Source organism: Gorilla gorilla, chromosome 6, assembly GCF_029281585.2.
Source record: "Gorilla gorilla gorilla isolate KB3781 chromosome 6, NHGRI_mGorGor1-v2.1_pri, whole genome shotgun sequence".
Classification (NCBI taxonomy): domain Eukaryota; kingdom Metazoa; phylum Chordata; class Mammalia; order Primates; family Hominidae; genus Gorilla; species Gorilla gorilla.
Window position 1 is genome coordinate 104,564,557 of NC_073230.2, and position 25,766 is coordinate 104,590,322.

Below are 25,766 nucleotides of genomic sequence, written 5' to 3' on the forward strand. Positions count from 1 at the left end.
TCAAGACCAATCTGGGCAGCAAAGTGAGATCTCATCTACACAAAACATTTAAAAATAAAAATTAGCTGAGTGTGGTTGTACATGCCTGTAGTCCAAGATACTTAGGAAGCTGAGGCAGGAGGATCCATTGAGCCCAGGAGTCTGAGGCTGCAGTGAGCTATTATTGCACTCCACTACATTCCATCCTGGATGACAGAGCAAGACTTGTCTTTAAAAAAAATTAAGAAACAGGCTGGGCACCATGGCTCACGCCTGTAATCCCAGCACTTTGGGAGGCTGAGGTGGGTGGATCACCTGAGGTCAGGAGTTCAAGACCAGCCTGACCAACATGGAGAAACACCGTCTCTACTAAAAATACAATATTAGCCAGGCATGGTGGCACATGCCTGTAATCCCAGCTACTAGGGAGGCTGAGGCAGGAGAATCGCTTGAACCCTGAACCCTAAATCCTGTAGGCGGAGGTTGCGATGAGCCAAGATAGAGCCATTGCACTCCAGCCTGGGCAACAAGAGTGAAACTCCGTCTCAAAAAAAAAAAAAATTAAGAAATAAGGAAGAGGGACTGAAATAAAATGTGAACCAAATAATATATTACTAATATTTTTATTGCTGTTATGTACTACTTATTTTTAATAAAACTTGATGATGACTTTGATAAACACACATATGCAGATATGTATAAACAATTAAACTATTACAGAACAAGAAAAGTCATAAAAGAAAGGAAAATATATACTCCAGCTACCAACTAGGAAATGTGAAAAAGCTGGTTTCCACACCACATTGTTTCATTTTAAACTTCCTATCCACCAAGGTTAAAAAGGAAATACATTTTAATTTACTGATAAAAATAAGTATATCAGTTCTCCAACAGAGGAAACACTTTCTAGCACTAAATTCTGGGAGAAATTTATCATGTGTGTCATTATTTGAGATGTTGACTAGTATAATGAATAGTGGTTTTGCAGATATCGTAAGAGTATTCTTCATAAGATCATTTGTTATAGCAACCTAAAACAAAGCTAAGGGCATAATATTACATTGTGATCAGTGAATCAATTTCTATTAGAGGACTGTGAAAACACTTGTTGGGGAAATGGAGAAGTAGATGAAATTGAATCATTTAAAAGAAAAGAGAATTAATTTTCCCAATATGGTGATGATAAATGAAAAACTGTGTGTTCTAAATAGTTTTTGTTTTTAGAGTAAATATTTTCACTTTCATTGTGAATTCAAACTTCTAGGACAGAAAATAATTCTTAAATCTTTTTACATTTGAGAAGGAGAGAGCACTGATTAGTCAAAATCAGAGAATTATTAGTTAATTATTTCTCTTGTAGTTTGGTCTCCCAAACCAACTGCAATGTGGTTTCTTTTTCCACTACCACCTCTGTTCTTCATGAGGTACCTATGTTTTCCACCTAACTCCTTCAAATAGTACATGCAATGCTCAGCTCCCGAATATTCGTCTTCCATATTTGGCTGACTGTTGCAACAGTTTCTACGTGGATGTGCATGACATTACTTTCCCCAGTTCTTCCCAGGTTGGTTGTTTCATTATTCTAGCTAAAGTTATGCTCTTTTACCTGTTCCTCACCACAATGCAGAGTTCCGTCCTCAGCCTACTTTTTATCTTTACATTGATCTTGAATCCCACATATAGACCAATTTTTGTTTCTGGCATGTGAGCTTCAAATGAATTCCCAAATGCTTATGGGTACCTAAAATACAAACTTGTTACTCTTCTCAAAATCAGCAAGTTCAAAATTCAACTGCTTTCTGTCTCCTCAGGCATATTCACACCTTTTCTTTTCTTGCTGGTCTCAGTTAATGTCTCCATTTATCTGTGCCAAATAACAGGAATTATGATAATTTTTTTTTTTTTTTAGATGGAGTTTCATTCTTGTTGCCCAGGTTGCAGTGCAATGGTGCAGTCCCAGCTCAATGCAACCTCCACCTTCTGGGTTCCAAGCAGTTCCCCTGCCTGAGCCTCCTGAGTAGCTGGGATTACAGGCATGCACCAGCATGCCCGACTAATTTTTTTTTTTTTTTTTTGTATTTTTAGTAGAGACGGGGTTTCACCATGTTGGCCAGGCTGGTCTCGAACTCCTGACCTCAGATGATCCACCCGCCTTGGCTTCCCAAAGTGCTGGGATTGCAGGTGTAAGTCACCACACCCGGCCGAGAAATGTTTTAAAATCCCACTTCTTTATCCTCCTCTTTACGCAACCTTTCACCAAGCCTAGCATATTTGCCTCCTTTATACAAACCTAATGTGCCTTCTCTCTTCATATTCAGTTGCTATGATTTGGGGTTTAGTCATCTCTGGTATAGACCATTCCATTAAAAACCTACACAGACTGAAGAATAAAAACTAAAGAACGAGAATGAGTCTCTTTTTGGTGGCTAAGTAGAATCTGCCTAAAACCATTGTCATAAAAGCAATTAAAGGCAACAAATTTTTAAAAGGGACATATCACTGATTCATTCATAAAAAACATGAACAAAAAGTTTTTGTTCTGTTCCAGATATATCTTGTCTAAGTGCTAACACTGTTTCAGTAAAAATATCTAGCCATAACATTAAAAAATATATATTATTTGCAATGCTTAAGCCTGCAGATATGTAATGTTACCACTGTTTTGTGTTGACAATATTCCTTTATGAAGTTCTTGTATTTGAAAGGAATTAATCATTTTAAAGAAACATGGTGTATATTGTTCTTACAGGACTAGTTTCAGTGGTGTAGATAATAAATACCTTTTCTAAAAAAAGAAAAAAGAAAAAACCTGCATAGCCTTCCTAGTTCCATGTTTGTTCCTAGTAAATACATTACTCCACACTGCAACCATATTCCGTTTTCTAAAAAGAAAATCTGCCCATGGCATTATCTTCCTTAAAATCCTTTCATGGCTTTCATCACCTACATCACAGTTACAAGCATGACTATAGCAATGCTTTTTGATTAGGCCCCTGCTGATTTCTCTTTTCTCTCCTATTTATTTGCAATTTATACCCTGTTAATGACAAAATTGTTCCCATTTCCTGCACTCACACACGCTCTCCTATTTTATGGCTTTTTTTACTTTGGCTGAGCCTTGAAATGACCTCTTCCATTTTTCTTCACCTGCTCTTACTCATCATTTAAGACCCAAGTCAGACACCCTCTCCCACAGGAAGCCTCCTGTAAAACCAGTTGGGCTCAGCGCCTATCATCTGTGTTATCTGAGCAATTACCATGCTGTATTTGTTTTTTATTTTTATGTAACTCTTTCCCTCATTAGATTGGGACCTCCTCAAGGGCAGGAATCACATCTTATTCATTTTCTTCTTCCCCACAAAAAAAAAACTTTAGTGTATGGAAATGATTCCAGGGCTGAAAATGATAACTATTCATTGAAATAAGTTGGATAAAATTATTATCAATAATATTGGTTTTCTTTCACTATGTGAATATCTCGATGTAATTGAGTAAAAGAATGTAAATCGAACATGTACATTATTGTCTCTAATGATCCCCTTAGGAAAAAAAAGTAAACTTTCTTCCCAAAATAATAAGAATGGTAGACACCCTCCAGAAACTTTAACTTCAGCCAAATTCTTCTGCAGCATACCAATTATTTTTAATGTCAGAAGCATGTAAATGACTTTATCCCAGGTTCTTACTTCAGAGTCTAGTGTGGGAAGTATATTACAAATATTTTTATTTAATAAATTTATATGTTGTTATTGGGGCTATCATAGTTATTATTGAATAGTTTGAATGGCAGAGTATTATATAACAGCCATTACATTTTATTCTCCAACTAAAATTACAGTTTTACATGGAGAAATATGAACCATTAAATTCTTACTCCTAACCCAAATAATTAAATATTGCCAGTAATTTAAGTGATACATTTTATACTATGGTTTTGAAATACACTTTTGGATATACTGTTTTCAGCACAAGAAGGAACAGAAGGTGGAATTTATCTAATCCATCTCATTCATGTATAGAAAAGGACACTGAGCCCCCAAGAAATTCATTAACTCAACACATAATTGGTTAGTGCCCAAACTGGAAACAGGACTCAGGTTGGGTTTCCCTCATCATACTGTACTGCCTCTTTATTTGTTATTTAATAATATAATCTATGCATTTGGCCTAAACCTGAGCCTGCACTCACACAAATACATGCACAAACATACACACATACACAGCCTACTACATGGAGTGATTAAATAATAGAATCGTTTTGTTGTCATTCCTACTTGGATCACTGAGTAATATAAAAGGCTAAACTCTAAAATTAACTGAATCACTAAGAAATGGTTACACAATGTTCTTCTCTACTTTGTAGTTTCATTCCAGATTCTATGCAGGTATATGTAACAAAATGAAAGTATGAAAAGTGATGTTTCTTCCATAGCATACATGAAATAAAACTCTTGGAGGAACAATAAGATTCTAAAATGCAAGTATTAGTCACAAATATTTAAAATTGAATTAAGGTGTAAATAGGCCACTAGTCCATTTGTTATAAAATAACATTCTATTTAGATGTTGAATGTAATTTCTAGAGCATTACATATACACAGTATCCAATGCTGGTAATGAGACTCAGGTGATAGTGTTTACCTTTAGATCCATGTATAATGCAGTAATAAGAAACCTGTAGTTTTATGTATTCTGAATCTGATTTCTGAAACTAGTCTTTATCACTTTTTGCAAGACTGAAATCTGAGAGTAATTCTTTGGAATAAGGAAATGGGTCAAAGCCAACTGTTCCACTTATACTTAAGATGCCAGAAATCGCTCATGAGTTTGTATCATTCAGTAGAGAAGAGAATTACTTTATGACACATTATTGGAAACTACCTCAGCTTAACTAAATACTTTTTAAAAGATAAGAGTAATTATCTTTTATCCATGTTTTAAAGTTTATAGTTGAATGACATGTAGATGGTTGCTGTATATTTCTAAAAGGCTAGTCTTACATTGCCTCCCTCATTTAATTGCAAATTTTTGATGGCAGAGAATGTATTCATTTGTCTTTCCGTTCTTTTTTTTTTTTTTTTTGAGATGGAGTCTCTGTCACCCAGGCTGGAGTGCAGTGGCAGGGTCTCGGCTCACTGCAAGCTCCGCCTCCCGGGTTCATGCCATTCTCCTGCCTCAGCCTCCCCAGTAGCTGGGATTACAGGCGCCCCCCACCACACCCAGCTAATTTTTTGTATTTTTAGTAGAGGCGGGGTTTCACCATGTTAGCCAGGATGGTCTCGATCTCCTGACCTCACGATCTGCACCCCTCAGCCTCCCAAAGTGCTGAGATTACAGGCATGAGCCACAGTGCCAGGCTTGTCTTTCCATTCTTAACATTTTAGTATATAACCTGGTACAAAAGTTTAATAACTACTTTGAATTATATTAAATATGGATGTGTGTGTATATAATGTAGGCATGCATGTATATATAAGTGTATACACATATACATTTATACATAAATATGCATACATATGTGTGTAGGTATGTATACATGTGCATGTGTGCATATACACATATATAAAATACACAAGACTAAAATGCCTTATAATCTTAGGAAGAAAAACATCCACATAACTGCAGTCTCCTCACTGTCTCACTGTTTTAGGGTCTTCATTCCACACACAGCCTTATTCTCTCACAGCAGTCTTTCTTTATTGCAGCGCGATTGCAGGGAAACCCGCCTCCCATAGCAACAGCCCCCCCAACCTACTAGGAAAAGGAAGACACATTTTTCCTACACCTATGTCCACAGGAAGATGACTTGACCTCTTAAATTTTATCATGCCTGAGTTTTAGCTTATAGGTCAGAGAACTTGGCAAAATGAAAGCCATTTTTGTCAAACCTATACGTAATGAAATTCTATTATTTAAGCATATTTCATTACCCTAAAACAAACTACTCTTCCACACATCCCAAAAGGGAACACAGTAATTTCTTCGGTTAAACAGAGTTTCTTAACATAGCCCTTTTAAGCAATTATATTTTAAGTAAGAAAATGGTCTTTAACCAGTTTTCTGATTCTGGTTTGTTTTTCAAATTGATCTTAGTGGGTTATGGAATACATAGAATCATTTGAATCAGGATTTGATAGAATGGGCAGAGTTCTGAAAACCTTCAGAATTTGTTTTAAATCCTACTTTGACTGTTCATCTAAATAACAGTTTTGACAGCCAGCTTTGTCTCTTGCTGTCAGCCCCACCCTGCATCTCCCAGGAACCATGACAATAGTCAGGAAGTAATTCACTTACATTTATTGAGGACCCATTGTGTGAAAGGAATGTTACTAGGAACCTCACAGGAAATAGGCCATAAGAGCCTCACCACTGAAGAGGTCTCTCGATTAAAGCAGTGCTACAAGACGAATATATTCATGAAATATGCACTTTACTGACAGGATGAATATGTGTAAACATGCCCAAACACCTGTATGTATAGAGATTTAACTAATAGTGATAATCATTGTTTGGGTGCCTATAATTAGGATAAATAATTTTGGAAGACTTTGTAAATAATTGAATATTTAAAGGTGGGTAATCAAAGTAGAGATAGAATGAGTTACAGAAAGGGATATTTACTATAATATGTAATTGCTATGATACAAAACATAGAAAAATATCTTACTCATTTTTTTTTTACCATATCCTGTCACTTATTTATGCAGTTGAACGAGAAAGAACTATAGAAAATACCCATTTAATAGAAAGTACCCATTTAATAGTATCCACTTTGGGAGGCTTGGCTGGTTGGATCACCTGAGGTCAGGAGTTCGAGACTATTTAATAGATAAGTAACAGCAATCAGAGCAATCAATAAATCTAAATTTTACTTAGACTAAAATGCCATCTTGGAAGGCCAGACGCGGTGGCTCACGCCTGTAATCCCAGCACTTTGGGAGGCCGAGGTGGGCGGATCACGAGGTCAGGAGATCGCGACCATCCTGGCTAACATGTTGAAACCCTGTCTCTACTAAAAAAATAGAAAAAATTAGCCAGGCGTGGTGGCAGCGCCTGTAGTCCCAGCTACTCGGGAGGCTGAGGCAGGAGAATGCCATGAACCCTAGAGGCGGAGCTTGCAGTGAGCCAAGATCATGCCACTGCACTCCAGCCTGGGCGACAGAGCCAGATTCTGTCTCAAAAAAAAAAAAAAAAAATGCCATCTTGGTTTCTACAATAAACTAAGATTTTAAAAATTCACCGAGTAAAATTGGCTTATTTTACTTTCTTTCTTAATGCTTTTAAAGTATATATTTATTATGGAGGTATTAACATTTAAATAAATCAGAATGGGAAGAATGCCATAGTGTCAATCATGTAATTTTTATGAAATTATTCTGAAATTGTATGAGGGAAAGGAAATATGATCTAGCTGCTGGGGTTGCAAACAGCCCGTCACTGTTAGATAGCTGAAGTGCCACATCCTGCATCTTGTTAAATGTAACTCAATCATCTCTATTTCTAAAAGAAGGGTCTTTATTTTCATCCTGGCACTCTAGTTTTAAAGTAGACTGAAGCCTAAGTTTGTTTAAAGCTACAACATGCTTATTCCTATAAAATAATTAGTGACATTCGAACCACTTTCTGATAGACTCAGTTTAGTAAGAGACTAAATGGCTTTCCACAGTTATTGAATTCACATTTGAAAGTACTGTTGAATACATTTGAAACAGTATTTTTGAGGGACTACAATAGGAATGAACTTTCAAAATTCTGGATAGTGTTATAAAACATGATTCTTTAAAGTCTACTGAATGTATCACACTACTTATAGCTAATAAATCTAGGAATTTTGCCATGGATTGACACTTATGCATAGGAATTGTAATTCTATTCAGATTGTGGCAATTATATTTTCATGCTTAACTTTATACTGTTTCTAGACTTCTGGAAATTATTATGAAAAAATAAATATGGACATGAATTGTTTTATAAATTTAGATATCTGTAAGAATTCATCTTATGAATTTAAATGATATTTTTGTGGGTGTCTATTTGCAGATCTGAGAAACTGTTAAAAGATAGTTGCATAACTGTAATCATTGTCATGTTTTGCCAAGGTATTTTAACAATGATACCAAAAGTAAAGAGAGAATGTTCCTGTTGAAACTATTATAGTAAAAATTCCACCAGAATGGAAAATTAACTTATTTACCAGCCAATCAGGATTCCCTAGTGTTCTGAAAACAGCATGAAACAAAACTTGTTGAGTAGTTAAAATAGTAAAGAGTGCTATTGACCTATGAGATGTAATGACTTGAAATATAAATAGTAGCAGGAGATATTCCCATAATAATTGTACAGGTGTTTCACCTGTTGACCTTAACTTCTCTGCTTCCTAAAGTTAACTATGACACTTATCTGGGAAAATAATTTGCTCTGAAATGTAAATACTCACTAACTCATGCAGTTTGTAACTTAGGTTATTAAAACTGACTCACATGTTGAGGATTTAGTACTAGTAATGGGTCTTCTAATAATTTAAGGCTTGATTTACCATAAAAGATACGATTCTTTCTGTGCAAGCCACAAAAGATGGAGGATCTCAAATGCACATCTGGCCAAGTGAGTCACCAGCAATTTGTGAAGTGGTGAAACGTTGCTCTCTTTCAATTTGCAGCTGCCTACAGTTGCAGGGCTGATTAGCAAAGGCAACCTCATACTTGTTAGTCTAAGTCATGGTTTCTCTGCTTACTACTGCCCTCTCCAATCTTCACATTTTAATACACATGATCTGATTCTTCATGGTTAAACCTACTGCATTTGATATATAAATTTAGCACATTTAAAATGTATCATGTAATACTTAAAGGGCAACTTTTCAAACCATAAAATTAATAAGAGCCTAGATCCTCCTCTCTTTCATTTAGCCTTTGTGGTACCTATGGCAAGTGATTCTCAAGAAGTTGCCTCCTGTTTCTCCTAAAGGGCATTTCGGAGTCACTAATTTTTCTCCCCAGTATCTACATGATATTCTCATGCCCCATGTTCAATTCTGATGCCCAGAAGCTTACCCAAACTCTGTGACTGCAAAATCCGACTCCACAGTGTCAGGGAATGTGGGATCCTCGATGTCCTTGTATTTGGCAATAAAAAATATATCCCATTTGACAGCCATGATGGGAAAAGGGGGTGATCAACTGCTTTCTAGACAAAGAAACTGACATTTATATTATATTGCTACAAATTATGATCTTATGACTTAATTCCAGATGTTCTGTCTTATATAATACATGAATTTTCACAATTGTGGTGCTTTATTTCTTGAAAGTTTCACAGCCATCGTTCTTAATTTTTAAATTAAAAAAATAGAATATTACCATTGGGAGACACTACACATTTAGAAACACTGTAGAATACTCATTTTGATTATTATCTATATGAGTAACATACTGTGATAGTCCGCCAGCTATAGTAAATCTGAAGAGGAGTCTTTAATCTCAAAAGAGATATATAATTGTATAAAAGTTAATAACAATGAAATTTGCTATGTTTTGAAGGAGAAACTAAACATATTTTGTTTTGTGAACTATAATGTAGTTATTTTAGCAGCATTTTAGAATTCTCTCTAATGCCATGGCCTACACTCCAATACATGCTTAACATAAAAGCATGAACAACTAGTGCAATTATATCTACAAAGAGGCCAGGTGTTGTAGCTCACTCCTGTAATCCCAGCACTTTGGGAGGCTGGGGCGGTTGGATCACCTGCAGTCAGGAGTTCGAGACCAGACTGACTAACATAGTGAAACCCCTCCCAACTAAAATTAAAAAAATTAGTTAAGTGTGGTGGCACACACCTGTAATCCCTGCTACTTGGGAGGCTGAGGCAGGAGAATTGCCTAAACCTGGGAGACAGAGGTTGCAGTGAGCCGAGATTGTGCCATTGCACTCCAGCCTGGGCAACAAGAGTGAAACTCTGTCTCAGGAAAAAAAAAAAAAAATGTATATATATATATATATATATATATATATATATATATATGTATACACACAAAGAAATACTTTCTACAAAACTGTTAAAACTAGGAGATTTCTGAACATAATATTTTAATTAGCATACATTTCCCTTGACTATTTAATTAATTAATCCATTAATTAATAGGATAGGCTTTATTCTGTGCCAAATTCTATGCTAAGCATTAAAAATAAAATAAGAAAAAAAAAGGCTTCTCTTCCCTTTGAATTTGGAGTCCACTGAGGAAATGTGATACAAAGCAATAGGAACTATAATAGATAAATGCACTCAACACCGTAGAAACATAGGAAGAAGGAGCTCCTAGAATACTTGCAAAATATTGTGATGTATTATGCAAGGCTTTTTCAAAAATATATAAAGTAATCCTATATACTGAGTCCCTAATGCAAAATCTTATGTCCTGAGTCCCTAATGCAAACTGTAGGCAGATTAGCTTTAGGGGAATACAATAGCCCTTAATCATGAGTAATCCAACAAAATATGTAGACAATCTATCATCAGCTAGAGTCTTCTAGAAGAATAGAGAAGATATTACTAGAAGGGATGAAAAACAACACAGGAATTAATGAAATGAGTACAACAGTATAGATATATTAAAAAATTAAGCACATTATGCCAAAATAGATACAGAAAGATTTATAGATGGTTTATATAACTTGGGGCAGGGAAAAAAGAGATAAATTGGCATTAGGACATTCATGACTAGGAATATACATCTGTATCCTAAAAAAATAACCTGTGATTAGTTTTGTAAGGCCCAAAGACTGGCACCTAAACATATCTCAAAATTTTGTTGAATGAATGGATAAATAGAAAGGAAACAATGCAAGATATGTGATAAGTAAAATGTTTTCAATGGTTACCAGTTTTGAGAGTAGAGAAAGAGTATATTTGAAATTATTTCTCTGGAAACAAATTAAGTGCGCTGGATTGCACACTGTGGCAAGCACCTACCAAGTCATGTCAACAGCCCAAGAAAAAGACTACCACATTAACTCGGTTTGTTCAATTTCAGTTTTCCTATTTCCATAAGTGATTGCAATTTTGATTTAACAGAATAGAAAGAGCCTTCACAGCATCAATAAATGTGCAGTGAATATTTAATAGATGAAATTAGACCACTAAAATATCAGATTATTATTTATTATTTTTAAAATTGACAATAAAATTGGATGTATTAACTGTGTAGGACATATTGTTTTAAAGCATGTATGCAATGTGGAATGACTTAATATAGCTAATTAGCATATGCATTTCCTCCCATAGTTGTCACTTTTGTGGTGAGAACACTTTACATTCACTCTCTTAGCATTTTTCTAGAATGCAATATATTGCAAACTATAGTTGCCATGTTGTACGATTCTATCAAAAATATCAAATATCATTTCAACAAAGTTACACAATGAGAACTACACTCATTGTTTTAAATCATAGGTTAAAAAAATAAATTTGTTTTCCTCATGTATAATCAGCACATTGTGACAGTTCACTGATAAAGCTTTAGTTGAGATGGCAAAGTGTATGTGAGAACACAATTGCGTTGGGCGAACATCGTTTTTGTCTCAAAAAGAAGATTATAAAGTTTAATTAGATGTTTGGAGATCTTTAAAGTGCTTTAAGTCACCAAAGTTATGTATCAACTTTAAAAAATCAACCAAGGGAATACTCACATTGTCACTTAAGTCCTCAAGTCAAACTTTTTCAACTTGAATCTGTAATTTAAGAAGATTCAAAGTTAAACATATTGGATGTTATTTCTGTTCTCTTTGACACAACAGGAAAAGGAAAATGAATTTATGTTGATTGATTTTCAAAGAGATTAGTTCTATGGATATGCTCTAAGAAAAAAATGGGATTTTTAAAAACACATTATTGTCAATAATAAAAACATTGTTAACTAATAAACAAGGCATTTTCTAATCTCCTCCATAAGGTGACAGCTGCTTTTGTAGCCAAGGCAGTGAAATTAAACCTGGAATATAATGCTACTCTACACATTGGGGGGTGGGGAAAGAAGCATAAACTGGATCAAATGATGTTTTACACTTGAGACAATATGGAATAAAAATAATTGAAGTCATTTTTTTCTAACTATTGCAACTTACAGAAATCTGTGCCCTTAAAAAGCAGAATGCACTGTAGATTTTGAATCACCATTTACCAAACAGTTGATTTTGCCATTATAATAAACCCTTTTAAGGAGCTTTAATTCTAGGTTTCAGCATTCCTGTTCTTTATTCTTACCAGCTTCAAGCTCATTAAAAACATTTAAGACAAAGAAAAAAGTCCTCTTCCTAGGCCATAGAGATTGTAATAAACTTACATCTGAGGTGCAACATTCTTTTTCAGTGGATAACAAAGGGGAACTCTATGCATCTGCTTTGCGTGAGTCAGATGTAAAGTAATCCTTTAAACCATATTGCTTAGTCTCTTCACTTTGTTTATTTAGTGTAGACCTACTTATTTATTTATTCAGTGAAAATGTGTGTGATATGCCTTTACTGAAAGCAAATAGCTAATAACTTAATATCCTGAAACACCCGATAGCCAACCTGCTCATTTCATTTGTATTCCACAGATGCCTCATTTTTTCCTCCTCACTGCCTAGCCTGTACTGATCAGTATTAACAATGGGATTTTTGTCTCACTTGAAAACTTTCTTGTTCCATTTGAGTTGAGGTGGAGACTCTCACTTAAAAAAAAAAAAAAAAGGAAAAAAAACAGGTATTTTCAGTGTTTCACTGCTTTTAATATATTAATATTCAGGAACACTGCATTCATTCTTCAGATAATCTCACAAAGTAGCTGTAGTGATGACAAGACCCTTAAGCAGATAGAAATGGCAAAGAGAAAATGCCACTTTGAAACATTCTGAAATGTTAAAAATGTGTTGAATTTAGGAAGACAAAAGAAAAGAGAGACCATAGAAATGATAAATCATTTCTATAACCGGATTTTAGCTACATTTGGCAAGTGGGATACTAACCATAACTTATGAAATTTTATGCATCCCTTCTCTTGTCACTCTCTTTCATCCCCCACTCAAACTTACCAACCTAATAAAATTCACCTACTGGCTCCATTACTCAAACTCTCAGGGAAAAGACAGTTTACCACTAGAAGACTTTCCCTGTAATTTCTGATAACCTAAATTGTCTAGGATTTTCTTCAGCTCTACCGCCATCATTGATGACTATTTGAACAGTTTCTGGTCTCCTTCTGTATTGTTTTAATATTAAGACTTATCACATCAATTCATTTGAAAAACAAGGAATATTTTTATGTTCTGAGTCCCTATTTACCTTAAAGTATCATAAACATTAATATTGCAAAAGAAAACAGGAAAACACAAAACTTTTTTTTTTCCCCAAACTGTTACAAATTCAGTCCAGGGGAAGGAAGAGCCTCTTTTACTGAAATCACTATTCATGATGAGGGTGGGTCAGGGCATGGCGGGGTGGGAGAGTCAAAAGGAGAGGGAAGAGTTAATGCTTCCCTACAGATTGAATTCTCTTTGCATTTTATCAATTCCTTCTCTCAGCTCATGCTTTCACATGTTGCTTATACTGAAAGCATTCATAAGGGTCAGATTCTAAAAAGTTTAACTTAATTTCTTAATCATTGCTTTTAACCTGCCACCCCCAGTTTCCAGCAACAACTACAGTAGTTCCTAAATCACTATCATTTTTGGCTAGAATGAATAATACATCAACTATTTAGTTTCTCCAATTAATAGAGTGTCTTCTGATCGTCTAAAGAATTTTTTCACCCACAGAATTCTTTTTTAGAAAAAAGAAAGGTTCAAATTTCTTGTATAGAAAAACCTTCAATAAAAATGAATTTCCAACATCAGAAGTCAGAGCAAGGCAAATGTTTGAGTATGACATTTGCTGAAATTCTGTTGATTGTAAGCCTTTCTCAAATACTAATGAAGCATTCCTTGAAGAAAAAAAAAAACAAATAACAGATGTTGATTGAAAAACAATATGTTTTTTACATGTCTCAATTGAAAAACACCTTGCCAAGAATACTAAAATTTGTGTTTTTAGTACTGGTTTCCTCTTTGGTGTTGTTTCTTAGAAGAACAGATTAACTAACTCATTTAAAAATTCCTAACTTAGTAATTTCCTTTAAAGAGGTCATCTGCTTCTGACGGTGGCACACTTTTGGGGATTTCCTGTATCTGATCACAATAAAATGGGTATGGAAGGTGAATTGCAGAAAGAGGTGAGATTATTTAATCAAGTGCATCCTAACTTCAGGTAAATTTTGTCCACTAAATCTTTGAAATACATCTAAAACACAATTTCCCCTTATATTCTTTTCTGGACAAATACAGCTAGTATTTCTACCTAACCATTCACAGAGAGATTCAGGGTATGTATAACCAATGAAAGTACTTAGACGGCTATCTCACAAATTAGGAAACAGTGCTGCTCTTAAATTACAGTGTTTATTATTATCCAAATTTGTTTCAATAATAGCAAAATATAGAGAGTGAACATTTTAAAATTAGACACATTGGTTTCATCCAATACATGAAAATATAAAAAATACATAACCAATGTGTAAATACTTTAATATGTATCTTCTATGACTACAGAGGTCTTTACTGAAAAACAAGTTAACTGACCTGTTGTGAAATGGGAAGTGTTGATCCTCTAGAAAATCAAGCACACCATCCAGAAAGTTGCCACTGTCAAAAATTTTAGCACTCTTTCCCAGTACAGAGGGAGGTGAGGTTAAAAACTACTGATTTATTTGACAGAAAAGTATACAACAGCATGATCATCCTATTAAGCACCTGCTGAAATTTAACTCCACGGCAGGAGTTAATCATATTTGAAAGTTCTAATTGTTAGAACATATTAGACACTCAGTTAGAAATACAGTTACATATAGTACACGATGTAAATTGTGGGTTAGAAAATAATTGAAAATAGGCTACTTAGGGGAAGAAATAAATAAGAATATTTCACTTATACCTTAAATAAAATTCAATGTTAAAAGGCCAATATAAGGCCGGGCACAGTGGCTCATGTCTGTAATCCCAGCACTTTGGGAGGCTGAGGTGGGTGGATCATTTGAGTTCAGGAGTTTGAGACCAACCTGGCCAGCCTGACCAACATGGTGAAACCCTGTCTCTACTAAAAAATACAATTAGCGGGCTGTGGTGGCAGGTGCCTGTAATCCCAGCTACTCGGGAGGCTGAGGCAGGAGAATCACTTGAAACCGGGAGGTGGAGGTTGCGGTGAGTCGAGATCGTGCCACTGCACTCCAGCCTGGGCAACAAGAGCAAAACTCCGTCTCCAAAAAAAATAAAATAAAAAAAATTAAAAAAGGCCAATATAATATTTGTGACTTTTAAAAAGTAATAAGTGATACAGTAAAATAAAATCAATGGTTATGGTGTATGGTGTCAAATACAGCAAGTTTTCTAATTTCAGAATTTAGGCCACAGATTCTCAGAGTAAGGAGTGATCTGGCCAGGCTCAGGGGCTCACGCCTGTAATCCTACCACTATGGGAGGCCGAGGCCGGCGGATTGCCTGAGTTCAGGAGTTTGAGAACAGCCTGGGCAACACGGTGAAACTCCATCTCTACTAAAATACAAAAAATTAGCTGGGCGTGGCGGCGTGTGCCTGTAGTCCCAGCTACTCGGGAGGCTGAGACGGGAGAATTACTTGAACCCGGGAGGCGGAGGTTGCAGTAAGCCGAGATCGCGCCACTGCACTCCAGCCTGGGGGACGGAGCGAGACTCCGCCTCAAAAAAAAAAAAAAAAAAAAAAAAAAAAAAAGAGTGATCTTTGGAGGAGTGGATTAAAATCTGCATTGTACACATGCAGCCAGATTCCGATAGATTCTGACACCGCCCATCCAGGTCCACCCATACCTTGCTTCTACTTTAGTTGAGAAATAAGTTGAAGTTTGATTATCCTCAGGTATTTGGGGATATTAAAAAAAAAAGTTAAACACAATTTTATTCAACTCTGAGCAAAGTCGAATGAGAAGGCAGTAGAAATATAATATTCCAAATGTTTTTGTGAGTATTTTTCAGGCATTTACTTTCTTCTTTCATTTTTTATTTAACATTTGAATTATCTGTGTGTGGCCGGACATTTCTAGTATTTTATAATTTAATCAGTCTAGGACAGTTAGTTTGCCTGAAGAATATACTATTTTTACATTTCTTAAATAAAAAATCTGCAGAAAAGCAAATATAAATGCAAACCTATGAAACTTTTAAACATCTGGAAAAACAGGAAGATCATAAATAATTTGGAGGATAAGAAAAATATCAAATATAAATAATCATATCATAGTTTATAAAAAAAAGTGTGTATGTGGAGGTGTCTGTGCTACCAACTTCCATGTGTCAACATTAATTTAAATTATTAATTTTATGAAATGAAATAACTTTGTCCTGGTTTTGTGGTTCAAAATCCAGATTTTATGTTTTTCTTCCCCCATGGAGCCATTGTTGACCCTCTTTTATCTAAATTTACTTACAGCCTTTTGTTTTATCTGGAGCATATACAAATGTTTTAGGATTAGACATTACACAGGTGAAATGGATACACTTATAAATTTTATTATCCTGTTTAGTGTTGACAAAAACTTGCTCTTCTATTCTAGGAAACAAGAGTAAAAATATAAATATATTTTAAGACATATAAAATATATACTAATGAAAATGGTAAAACTACTTAAAGCATTTAAACTAATTATATGTGAGATTTCAATAGGATAATTCATTAGTCCAATCCTTGAAATAATCCCAAAGCGACATGAATTCCTCTGCAGAATGAATGTCTATAGAGAGTAATCCATGGAAGACAGACAAGCCTCTTGTCATTTGTAGCCTTAATCCATTGCCTAGAGCGTGAAAAGTGCCTAGGATAACAAGTGTGGGAATCAGTAAAATCAACATTATTTTTGGATTTTATTTTCTTAACAATAATGGCTGATCAATAGGCTTGCGGAAACTGACAAATACAATAAGATCTGTTTGATGAGTCAATCTAGTGAAGTAGAGAGAGAATTCCTCCTCCCTTTTCCCCATTCTCCCCCTCTTTAAATCCTCCTCTTCCTCCTTCTCCACCTACATTCACACAAGCCACACATCCAAAGGCAGAGAGGGAGAGACAGAGAGAGACAGAGAGAGAGAGAGAGAGAGAGAGAGAGAGAGAGCGAGCGCTGTGCTTTCTCTATTGGTCTGCGGACATTAAGTAATGAAAGCTGTAGTGACAATGCTTAGATCATTTTCTTAAGAATACTAAGCCACTTTCAGTAGGTGTTTATGTTTTTAATTGTGAGACTCACTCTCTCCCTTCAGCCAAGAAGTTTCCATACTATTGAAGTTCAGTCTCTGGATTCCAAGTGCTGTTCTGGAGGTGGGGGGTGGGGAGTGGTGGTAGGAGGGGGTAGGGCAGAATAATTTGGGGAATAAAGGAGAGAAAGTTCTGTCCTGTTAACTTTTTTATACATCCCCTAAAGATTCTTGTAAAAATATCAGCTTTGAGGAAAACTGAATGAAAAATAAGAGAGAAAATTGAGAGGCCACAGCCAACTACTTGTTTCAGAAGGAACTAATGGTGTTCATATGACTGCCTGAATACATGCCTATACGTCCCACAGAAAATTTAGTAACCCTTCAGCAGGTCATGAAGACACAGAGATATTCTTTTCATGTTACTCCTTGACACTCAGCAGGGACTTTTGTGAACTTTGTCATCTTCCGCTGCCCTTTAAACCAAAACTAGGGAAGTGTCTTTAATTAATGAGATGTGATGCATTGAAAATGTTAGCCAGAGCATTCCAGAAGCTGGAAAACCATAGACGTTTTTAAATTCTGAGTATCCTTTTGAGAATCCCCCGTTGTAATTTATAATTCTCAAAGGACCTATATTTGTCTTGAACTGACTGTTGGAATGGGCTTTAGTAGGAATTTCTTCCCTGAAATTGCAGTGGGACAGAGGAAGGGGGTGGTTGAGCCCAGGGGGTTTGTTGGGAGGAGGGAATGATCTCTAACAAGGCTTTAAAACCTTCAGTGGTTAAAGTTGTATTGATGAGGATATATAGACACACACACACACACACATACAGTGCACAAGTTCAGCAGGATTGTATAATGAGCATGAATTGTAAATTTTGTAGGTAGCAGAATTCAGATTTTTAAAATCAAAATTGCACCCAAAAATGGCTATAAAACAACGCTTGCCTTGGGAAGTAAATTTATAGCTACATGCCTTTCACAGGCACGCCGGAGGGTTCTGCTCCCGGCTCTAATCTCTACGAGATGTTTTTTGCATGTGTTGTGTGACAGGAGGGAAGGGGAGTGGGTTGAGCTCGCCTGTTCTCCCATTGTCAGCCAGTCTAGTGAGTGTTGGGGAAACCTGTCTGTGGGATCTTGTGTCATCTCCCCCTACATGCGTACAGGAAAAGTCCGCGCTGCTCACGGTTTCTCTCTCTCTCTCTCTCTCTCTCTCTCTCTCTCTCTCTCTCTCTCTCTCTCTCTCTGTTTCCCTTTCATTCTGCTTCCCCGGAGCCGAATGAAGCAGGGAGCAGGATTAGAGACTGCCACCGGCTATCAGAGGAGCTTAGATAAAAGGAACTGCTTCTTAAGCACCACTGCAGCAGACCTTGTTAATTTTTTTTTTTTTCTTTCCACACAACAGTTGTGCCTCATTATCCGGTGCCTGGCTCGGAATTTTTTTTTTTTTTTTTTTTTTCTTTTTGGAGGGTTTGAAGTTTCTGTGCTTCAGTGACTGTTACAGAAGAAGAGGTGTTAGTGTTGCCATGAGGTCTTGATTGTCTGCATTTATGAATGAAACTGACCTAAATCACCTGTTACCTCCAGTTTCCAGATTGTTTGAACTTCTCTGGCCGCACAATACAGGAAGGAAGACTAAAGCAGCAAAGGGACCTACAGCGTCTGCAGCATGGGCTGGTTAACTAGGATTGTCTGTCTTTTCTGGGGAGTATTACTTACAGCAAGAGCAAACTATCAGAATGGGAAGAACAATGTGCCAAGGCTGAAATTATCCTACAAAGGTAAATCTTATTTTTCTTTTATTTGGTTAGCTTTGTAATAACCGCCCCCCCCTTAATTCCTTGAACTCCCTCCCAACCCCAAATAATCAAACCTTTAGTTTAACCTGGTAAACCGACGTGATTATGTGTATCTTTCTGAGATGCTTTAAACGCTTTTTGTAAAAAGCATGTCTTCTGTTTGATATATGACAATTTAAATGCAAACAAAGAACATTTAATCACATTTGCTGAAAAGAGCTGTATGCCTGGTACACGCTGATCTGTATATCTTATTATCCGATCTTATGCGTGTTAATTTTTCCGACTTTAATTCTATTAAAATATTTTCTTAAAAATAGAAATGCAAAAATGGTCTCTTTGTAGATGTGCATGCCTTACCTATAATTACTATGATGAATTGCATTTTCTTAGTTTTAGACATGAAATGGTTAATCGTCATCATGAATATTCAGTTTGTTCAAATCTGACAATCAGATGCTTAACATAAGCAGTAGATCATGGTTTGCCAAGAGAACATAAACTGGATGGAGCAGACTAGTTTTTCCACAGTGCCTTATGATTGTACAAAAGACTGTATTTGGCTAATTGTGTAAAGCTAAAGTCTTTGAAATATTATGTTATTTAATTCTATATGTACTTCAGTGAGAACTGCAGACAAATTACTGTCTACTTGCATAGGTAGTTGTGTAAACTTCTCTTTTGAAAAGTATACATTTAAGAGACAAAAAAGAGCTTTATCACCAGTGCTTTATTTGGTTACAATTTAATGTATGTGCTTATTTTTATTGAGGATTTTTTATGTTTGTTCTACATTTGCTTAGATAGGTCTTATAGATAGATGATGTGTAAAGTAATGCTGAAGTAGATCCCAAAATGATATACATACATTTAGTGGCAGTAAATCTTTCTATACCTCAGGTATTATTAAAATGGAGTTGAAGATTAAACTGCTTTAACTCAAGTAGTTTTACTCCCTAGGTGTTGATTTCTTATGATTCTCGGATTTCTAAAATTGGGGGTGGAGCAGTGAGAAGCTCTAATTAAGCTTATTTTTTAGCCTATAAGTTAAAATAAAAATTATTGAATGTATTTGTAGAGATGTCTGTCTACTGTACCTTGCTCTTATGCCACAAAACATATTCTTTAATTCTCATATGATGGGGAACATCTTTTTCTGAATGCCCTAGTGTGAATGAGGATCTCAAATCAGAAGAGAGATGTAATTTTCACACTTTGAATTAGAAAATTAAACACCTAGTAATGTGTTTCTTTGGACTTACTGCTCGTTAAATAAAATGCATTGAATTAGAATATCTATTTACTTTTTGGTGTAATGTTTTCCTGAGTATCAAGTTGGGAATAGAGACTTAAACATCAACAAACAGAAGTGCAATTGTACTTATGTAAGTTTTTAAAAATCATATAGCATTATTTAATTAATTTAGTAACTGTCTTTAAATTATTTCCATAGTATATGATATTATGGTGTCTGTGTTTTTATCAGTTTTGCTTTCTGTTTTCACTCCTTGACAAGGTGACATCAAATAAGTCTAAGTTGATGGTCCACTTTGTCCAAGTTTATGTTCCCTATTCCCTATAAGTTTTACATGCAACTTTAGTTCTCAAAGATGTGACTGGCTATTTGTAATACTTTTAGTTTAACAAGTTTAAAATCATGAAATATATTTTAAAAATCTGCTAGGTTTGAATATATCTAAGTGCGAAATTCATTTTAAAATAAAATAAAAATAGGGAATTAAACTTTTTTATTTTGCAATAATTTTATTTCCATGATAATAGGTTACTCTCCATGATAGAGGAGGCACTTGTTCTTTCAGTACATTAAAAAGATCACATTTAATTTGAATATCCTTTGTTGTACAGATATGCCTTAAACCTATCTGATGAAGCAAGCAGTATATATTAGCAAGGTGTATATATTTGATATTGTCTTTATAAGCCTTGTTTTAGTGGTGGCATCCATTAGAATTATTCTGCTTTCCTTTAAGTAAAAAACTGCTTTACAGCTACATAACAATTCCATTGATACACCTAGAGCTTAATAATTTGGTAAAATAAACTGTGAAATTAACAACAGGAAGAAGAATAAAAGGAATGGCCTGAGGAAATTTTTTTCTGTTATTTTATTAATCTGTCATTACCTTTTTGTCTCTACATGTACGTTTGTTTGGCCAAAGCAAGTATGTGGTAGCCAATTGCCAGTACTTTGTTTCTAAAGTACAATAGAGATTTTTTTAAAGCTACTTCTTGTTTCTCCTTAATTAGATGTCAAACACAGTTAAAACATCCACTGCATTGCCCTTAAAAATATTCCAGCATGATTCATGAAGAGTTAAATCCCTGCCAACCTTAATTTCCCATGGTCACTTGTTTTCAAAGATCCACCATTAAGTCTCTCATTGCTCAGGTTGCCAAGATGAAGTTTCAGGCAATCACTGTGCTTACTTTCTACTTATCATTTTTGCCTGGTAGGAGATGAAAGAGACTTGATATGTTAAAAAGAAGTAAAAACAGGAAAGTGGCCTTTGTAGCGGGTGTACATATCTAATAAGATACCTCTTTACTTTCTAGGAAAAAGGAATTGAATAGATGTGTTCACGACCATCTGGAGAAGTGATAATATTAGAAAAATGGGGTATGCTGGCTTTTCCTCTGAACCAATTTGATTTAGAATCCTTATGGGGGAAGAAAATGTGAGAACTCTGTAAATCTCAGCAGTTACATAGAAATTATCCTTAAGAAACATTTACTCAGAAATACTTTTGTCTTCTTTAAATATATGTAATATAGCTAAATGGTAAAATCCTTCTTTTAAAAAGTGGTCTATGCATAAATGTTTATTTCTTCTACAAAACTAGTCAAATTTCACTTTTCTCATGAAATACAGGAAAATCATATAATCTTCCATTTGGGATATGTGATACAATGAAGTCTTCAGAAAAACCTGCATGAATCACAAGAAAATAATTAGGGTTTGGGTTTTAAACAAATGACAAATGTTCCATCATCCAATGTAAGGGGCTATTCCAGGACACTATGTGCTTCAGTTTTGGTAGAAATCAAAGACACATGCAAGTCTCAATGTGATGGTGATCCTGTGAATCCAAAGGTTAAATCAATGATTTTAACCTTAACTTCATAGGAAGGACTTAGTAAATAGCACTTTAAAAAGTGGTAGGCATTCTGAAAGCTTTCTTTTTTCTATTTTCCAAAGTTGTTTTTTTTTTTCAGAGTCAAGGTGTTATTATAAGAATGAGGTTATCAATTAAATAAAAATTCTCATATGTATATGTGTGACAAGAGAAGATCATTTTAATTAGTTAAAATTTCTGAGGTAAAATTTGCAAAAGTTCTTTACCTTTTGTTCAATAAATTACAATTAGTTCAAAAATTAATTAATATGAATGATTTTCTAATTAAACTTTTTGTCTTTCCTTTAAGATTTTCTTTACTTTCACCAGAGCAGTATTTGTGTGTGTGTGTGTGTGTGTGTGTGTGTGTGTCTATATATACCAATACATTTATGTGTACACATAGGTATACATATACATATATTTCAATACATAGGAAATATAACTTCATTTTATAATTTTATAATTCAGAAAATAACTTCATTTTATAATTGTGAAAATAACCTCAGCAATCTACAAGTTCTGAATCAGAATACAATTCTTCATAAATTGTTGGTTTAAAATGACATTGATATTTTAAATTATATATATATGTGTGTGTATATATATACATATATATATATATAAATAATAGAGTGGGTGTTGTCTTTTGTGTCCCATGAAAAGTTTTCGTGGATGTCTTGAACATTCACATAATAGTATAAGATAGGGCTAGTCTTACCCTAAAAATCTGCTCACAGCTAAAATGGAATGTTTTTAGGAAACATATGTGGGAGTTGTGGGGGGAAGACACACCCACACACTCACACACATACATACACACATGCATAGAGCAAAGAAGTTATCAATTATTTGCAATGACTTTTCTCAAATACTCACTGTATATTTGTCACCAGGACTTTGGATGACCTTTCCTTCTCAAATTCTATTAACCTTATAAATCATGTTTTGATGCTGAAATCTTGAATTTAAACACACTGAAAACTAGAACTTTTTATTCATCTATTCAACAAGTATACCTTGGCAAAATAATGTAAAATGAACATAAAATAAAACACTCAGTCACACATCTTGTGATTCAATGCTGGTCAGATCAGATGAGGGCTTGAAAAAATCTCCAATTTGTGGATTCTCTGCTTAAAGCTGCCAACCAGATGGACCTTTGAAAGAATTTATACAGTGTAGACTTTAGCAATCAAGAAAATAACTGAGACTGCAAAACAAATTCATGTAAGCCTCTAACTCACCAGCTTTAATAATGATATTCAGTCACTAACAAATAAATATGAATACTGAATAGATAATTTTCCCAATTCTAACTTTTTAGGGTTTTTTTCTCCTCATGTGAATGATTTCTAGAGTTCTACTATTGTCAGTGACATGAAATACATAGTTTACTAAAATATTAGCAAACTAAACAGATATATTGATCTGTGATATCTAATTTTCCTTTATTTTCTGATTTTAATTATTATATAAATCATATATTATAATTTGGGGTCAATTATACTTAAATTCTATAGTAAAGATTTAATGTATTTCATGGATCTTTCAGGAATATGTTTAATTAGAGTTAATTAATATGATTGCATATGTTCCTAGTAATAAAAATTAATGTTAAATTGTTGTTATGGAGGCTATTATGCTTAATGTGAATACATAATTGTATAGGGCATTAAATTTTCTATCGTGTTTTCAGGTTTGCATTTTAAGAAACTTGCATTTTAAAGTTATCATGAATTTTAAGTTGCCTGTAAGAAGTTGTGTATTTTAAATTATCCCAATTTTTCTCATTTTAACTCCAGTGACACACCTTTGTATCATAGCTCCAAAAGTCAAAATACCACACCTTCACAACTTTTGAAGAATTTCAAAATCTAAAGTCAGGATTATTTTGAATAATGTTTAATCTGATTTTTACAAAATCTTCCAAAATGACTAATAGTGATATAAATTTTGAATTGATCATTATCCAACAACTTCTATTTACAAAGTCATGATATTACAGAGTTACATATTAATCAACTAAGACGTTGCTCTTGTCAAACCTTTATGAAAAAGTAATATGTGATAAATAATTCATTACTACAAAGTTATAGAGGTAAAATCTCCAAAACTCATGACAGTATTGAAATAAGTTTTGCACATGTAGTGAAGGTTTATTTTAAAAAGACCAACAGTTGTAAACATACATTAGAACAAGTGTTTCTCATAGATAGCTCTTATTATTTTGAAATACGTCCCATCAATACCTAATTTATTGAGAGTTTTTAGCATGAAGGGTTGTTGAATTTTGTCAAAGGCTTTTTCTGCATCTATTGAGATAATCATGTGGTTTTTGTCTTTGGCTCTGTTTATATGCTGGATTACATTTATTGATTTGCGTATATTGAACCAGCCTTGCATCCCAGGGATGAAGCCCACTTGATCATGGTGGATAAGCTTTTTGATGTGCTGCTGGATTCGGTTTGCCAGTATTTTATTGAGGATTTTTGCATCAATGTTCATCAAGGATATTGGTCTAAAATTCTCTTTTTTGGTTGTGTCTCTGCCCGGCTTTGGTATCAGAATGATGCTGGCCTCATAAAATGAGTTAGGGAGGATTCCCTCTTTTTCTATTGATTGGAATAGTTTCAGAAGCAATGGGACCAGTTCCTCCTTGAACCTCTGGTAGAATTCGGCTGTGAATCCATCTGGTCCTGGACTCTTTTTGGTTGGTAAACTATTGATTATTGCCACAATTTCAGCTCCTGTTATTGGTCTATTCAGAGATTCAACTTCTTCCTGGTTTAGTCTTGGGAGAGTGTATGTGTCGAGGAATGTATCCATTTCTTCTAGATTTTCTAGTTTATTTGCGTAGAGGTGTTTGTAGTATTCTCTGATGGTAGTTTGTATTTCTGTGGGATCGGTGGTGATATCCCCTTTATCATTTTTTATTGTGTCTATTTGATTCTTCTCTCTTTTTTTCTTTATTAGTCTTGCTAGCGGTCTATCAATTTTGTTGATCCTTTCAAAAAACCAGCTTCTGGATTCATTGATTTTTTGAAGGGTTTTTTGTGTCTCTATTTCCTTCAGTTCTGCTCTGATTTTAGTTATTTCTTGCCTTCTGCTAGCTTTTGAGTGTGTTTGCTCTTGCTTTTCTAGTTCTTTTAATTGTGATGTTAGGGTGTCAATTTTGGATCTTTCCTGCTTTCTCTTGTGGGCATTTAGTGCTATAAATTTCCCTCTACACACTGCTTTGAATGCATCCCAGAGATTCTGGTATGTTGTGTCTGTGTTCTCGTTGGTTTCAAAGAACATCTTTATTTCTGCCTTCATTTCGTTATGTACCCAGTAGTCATTCAGGAGCAGGTTGTTCAGTTTCCATGTAGTTGAGCGGCTTTGAGTGAGATTTTTAATCCTGAGTTCTAGATTGATTGCACTGTGGTCTGAGAGATAGTTTGTTATAATTTCTGTTCTTTTACATTTGCTGAGGAGAGCTTTATTTCCAACTATGTGGTCAATTTTGGAATAGGTGTGGTGTGGTGCTGAAAAAAATGTATATTCTGTTGATTTGGGGTGGAG

General features: G+C 34.7%; 1 protein-coding gene across 18 annotated transcripts in view; it reads left to right on the top strand.

The window, feature by feature from the left end:
• The window catches only part of SEMA3A (semaphorin 3A), a 541,127-nt gene that overhangs the window by 280,381 nt on the left and 234,980 nt on the right, over positions 1 to 25,766 (top strand). For 16 of the 18 annotated variants that reach the window (XM_063708664.1, XM_055392175.2, XM_063708667.1 and 13 more), the window contains one exon: positions 18,857 to 19,050. In XM_063708664.1, coding sequence (XP_063564734.1) covers positions 18,939 to 19,050 — 112 coding nt within the window. In that variant the 5' untranslated portion in view covers positions 18,857 to 18,938. Of the gene's footprint in view, positions 1 to 17,807; positions 18,376 to 18,856; positions 19,051 to 25,766 lie in introns of those variants that run through there. The other 2 variants (XM_019031818.4, XM_063708660.1) reach the window with 2 other exon arrangements.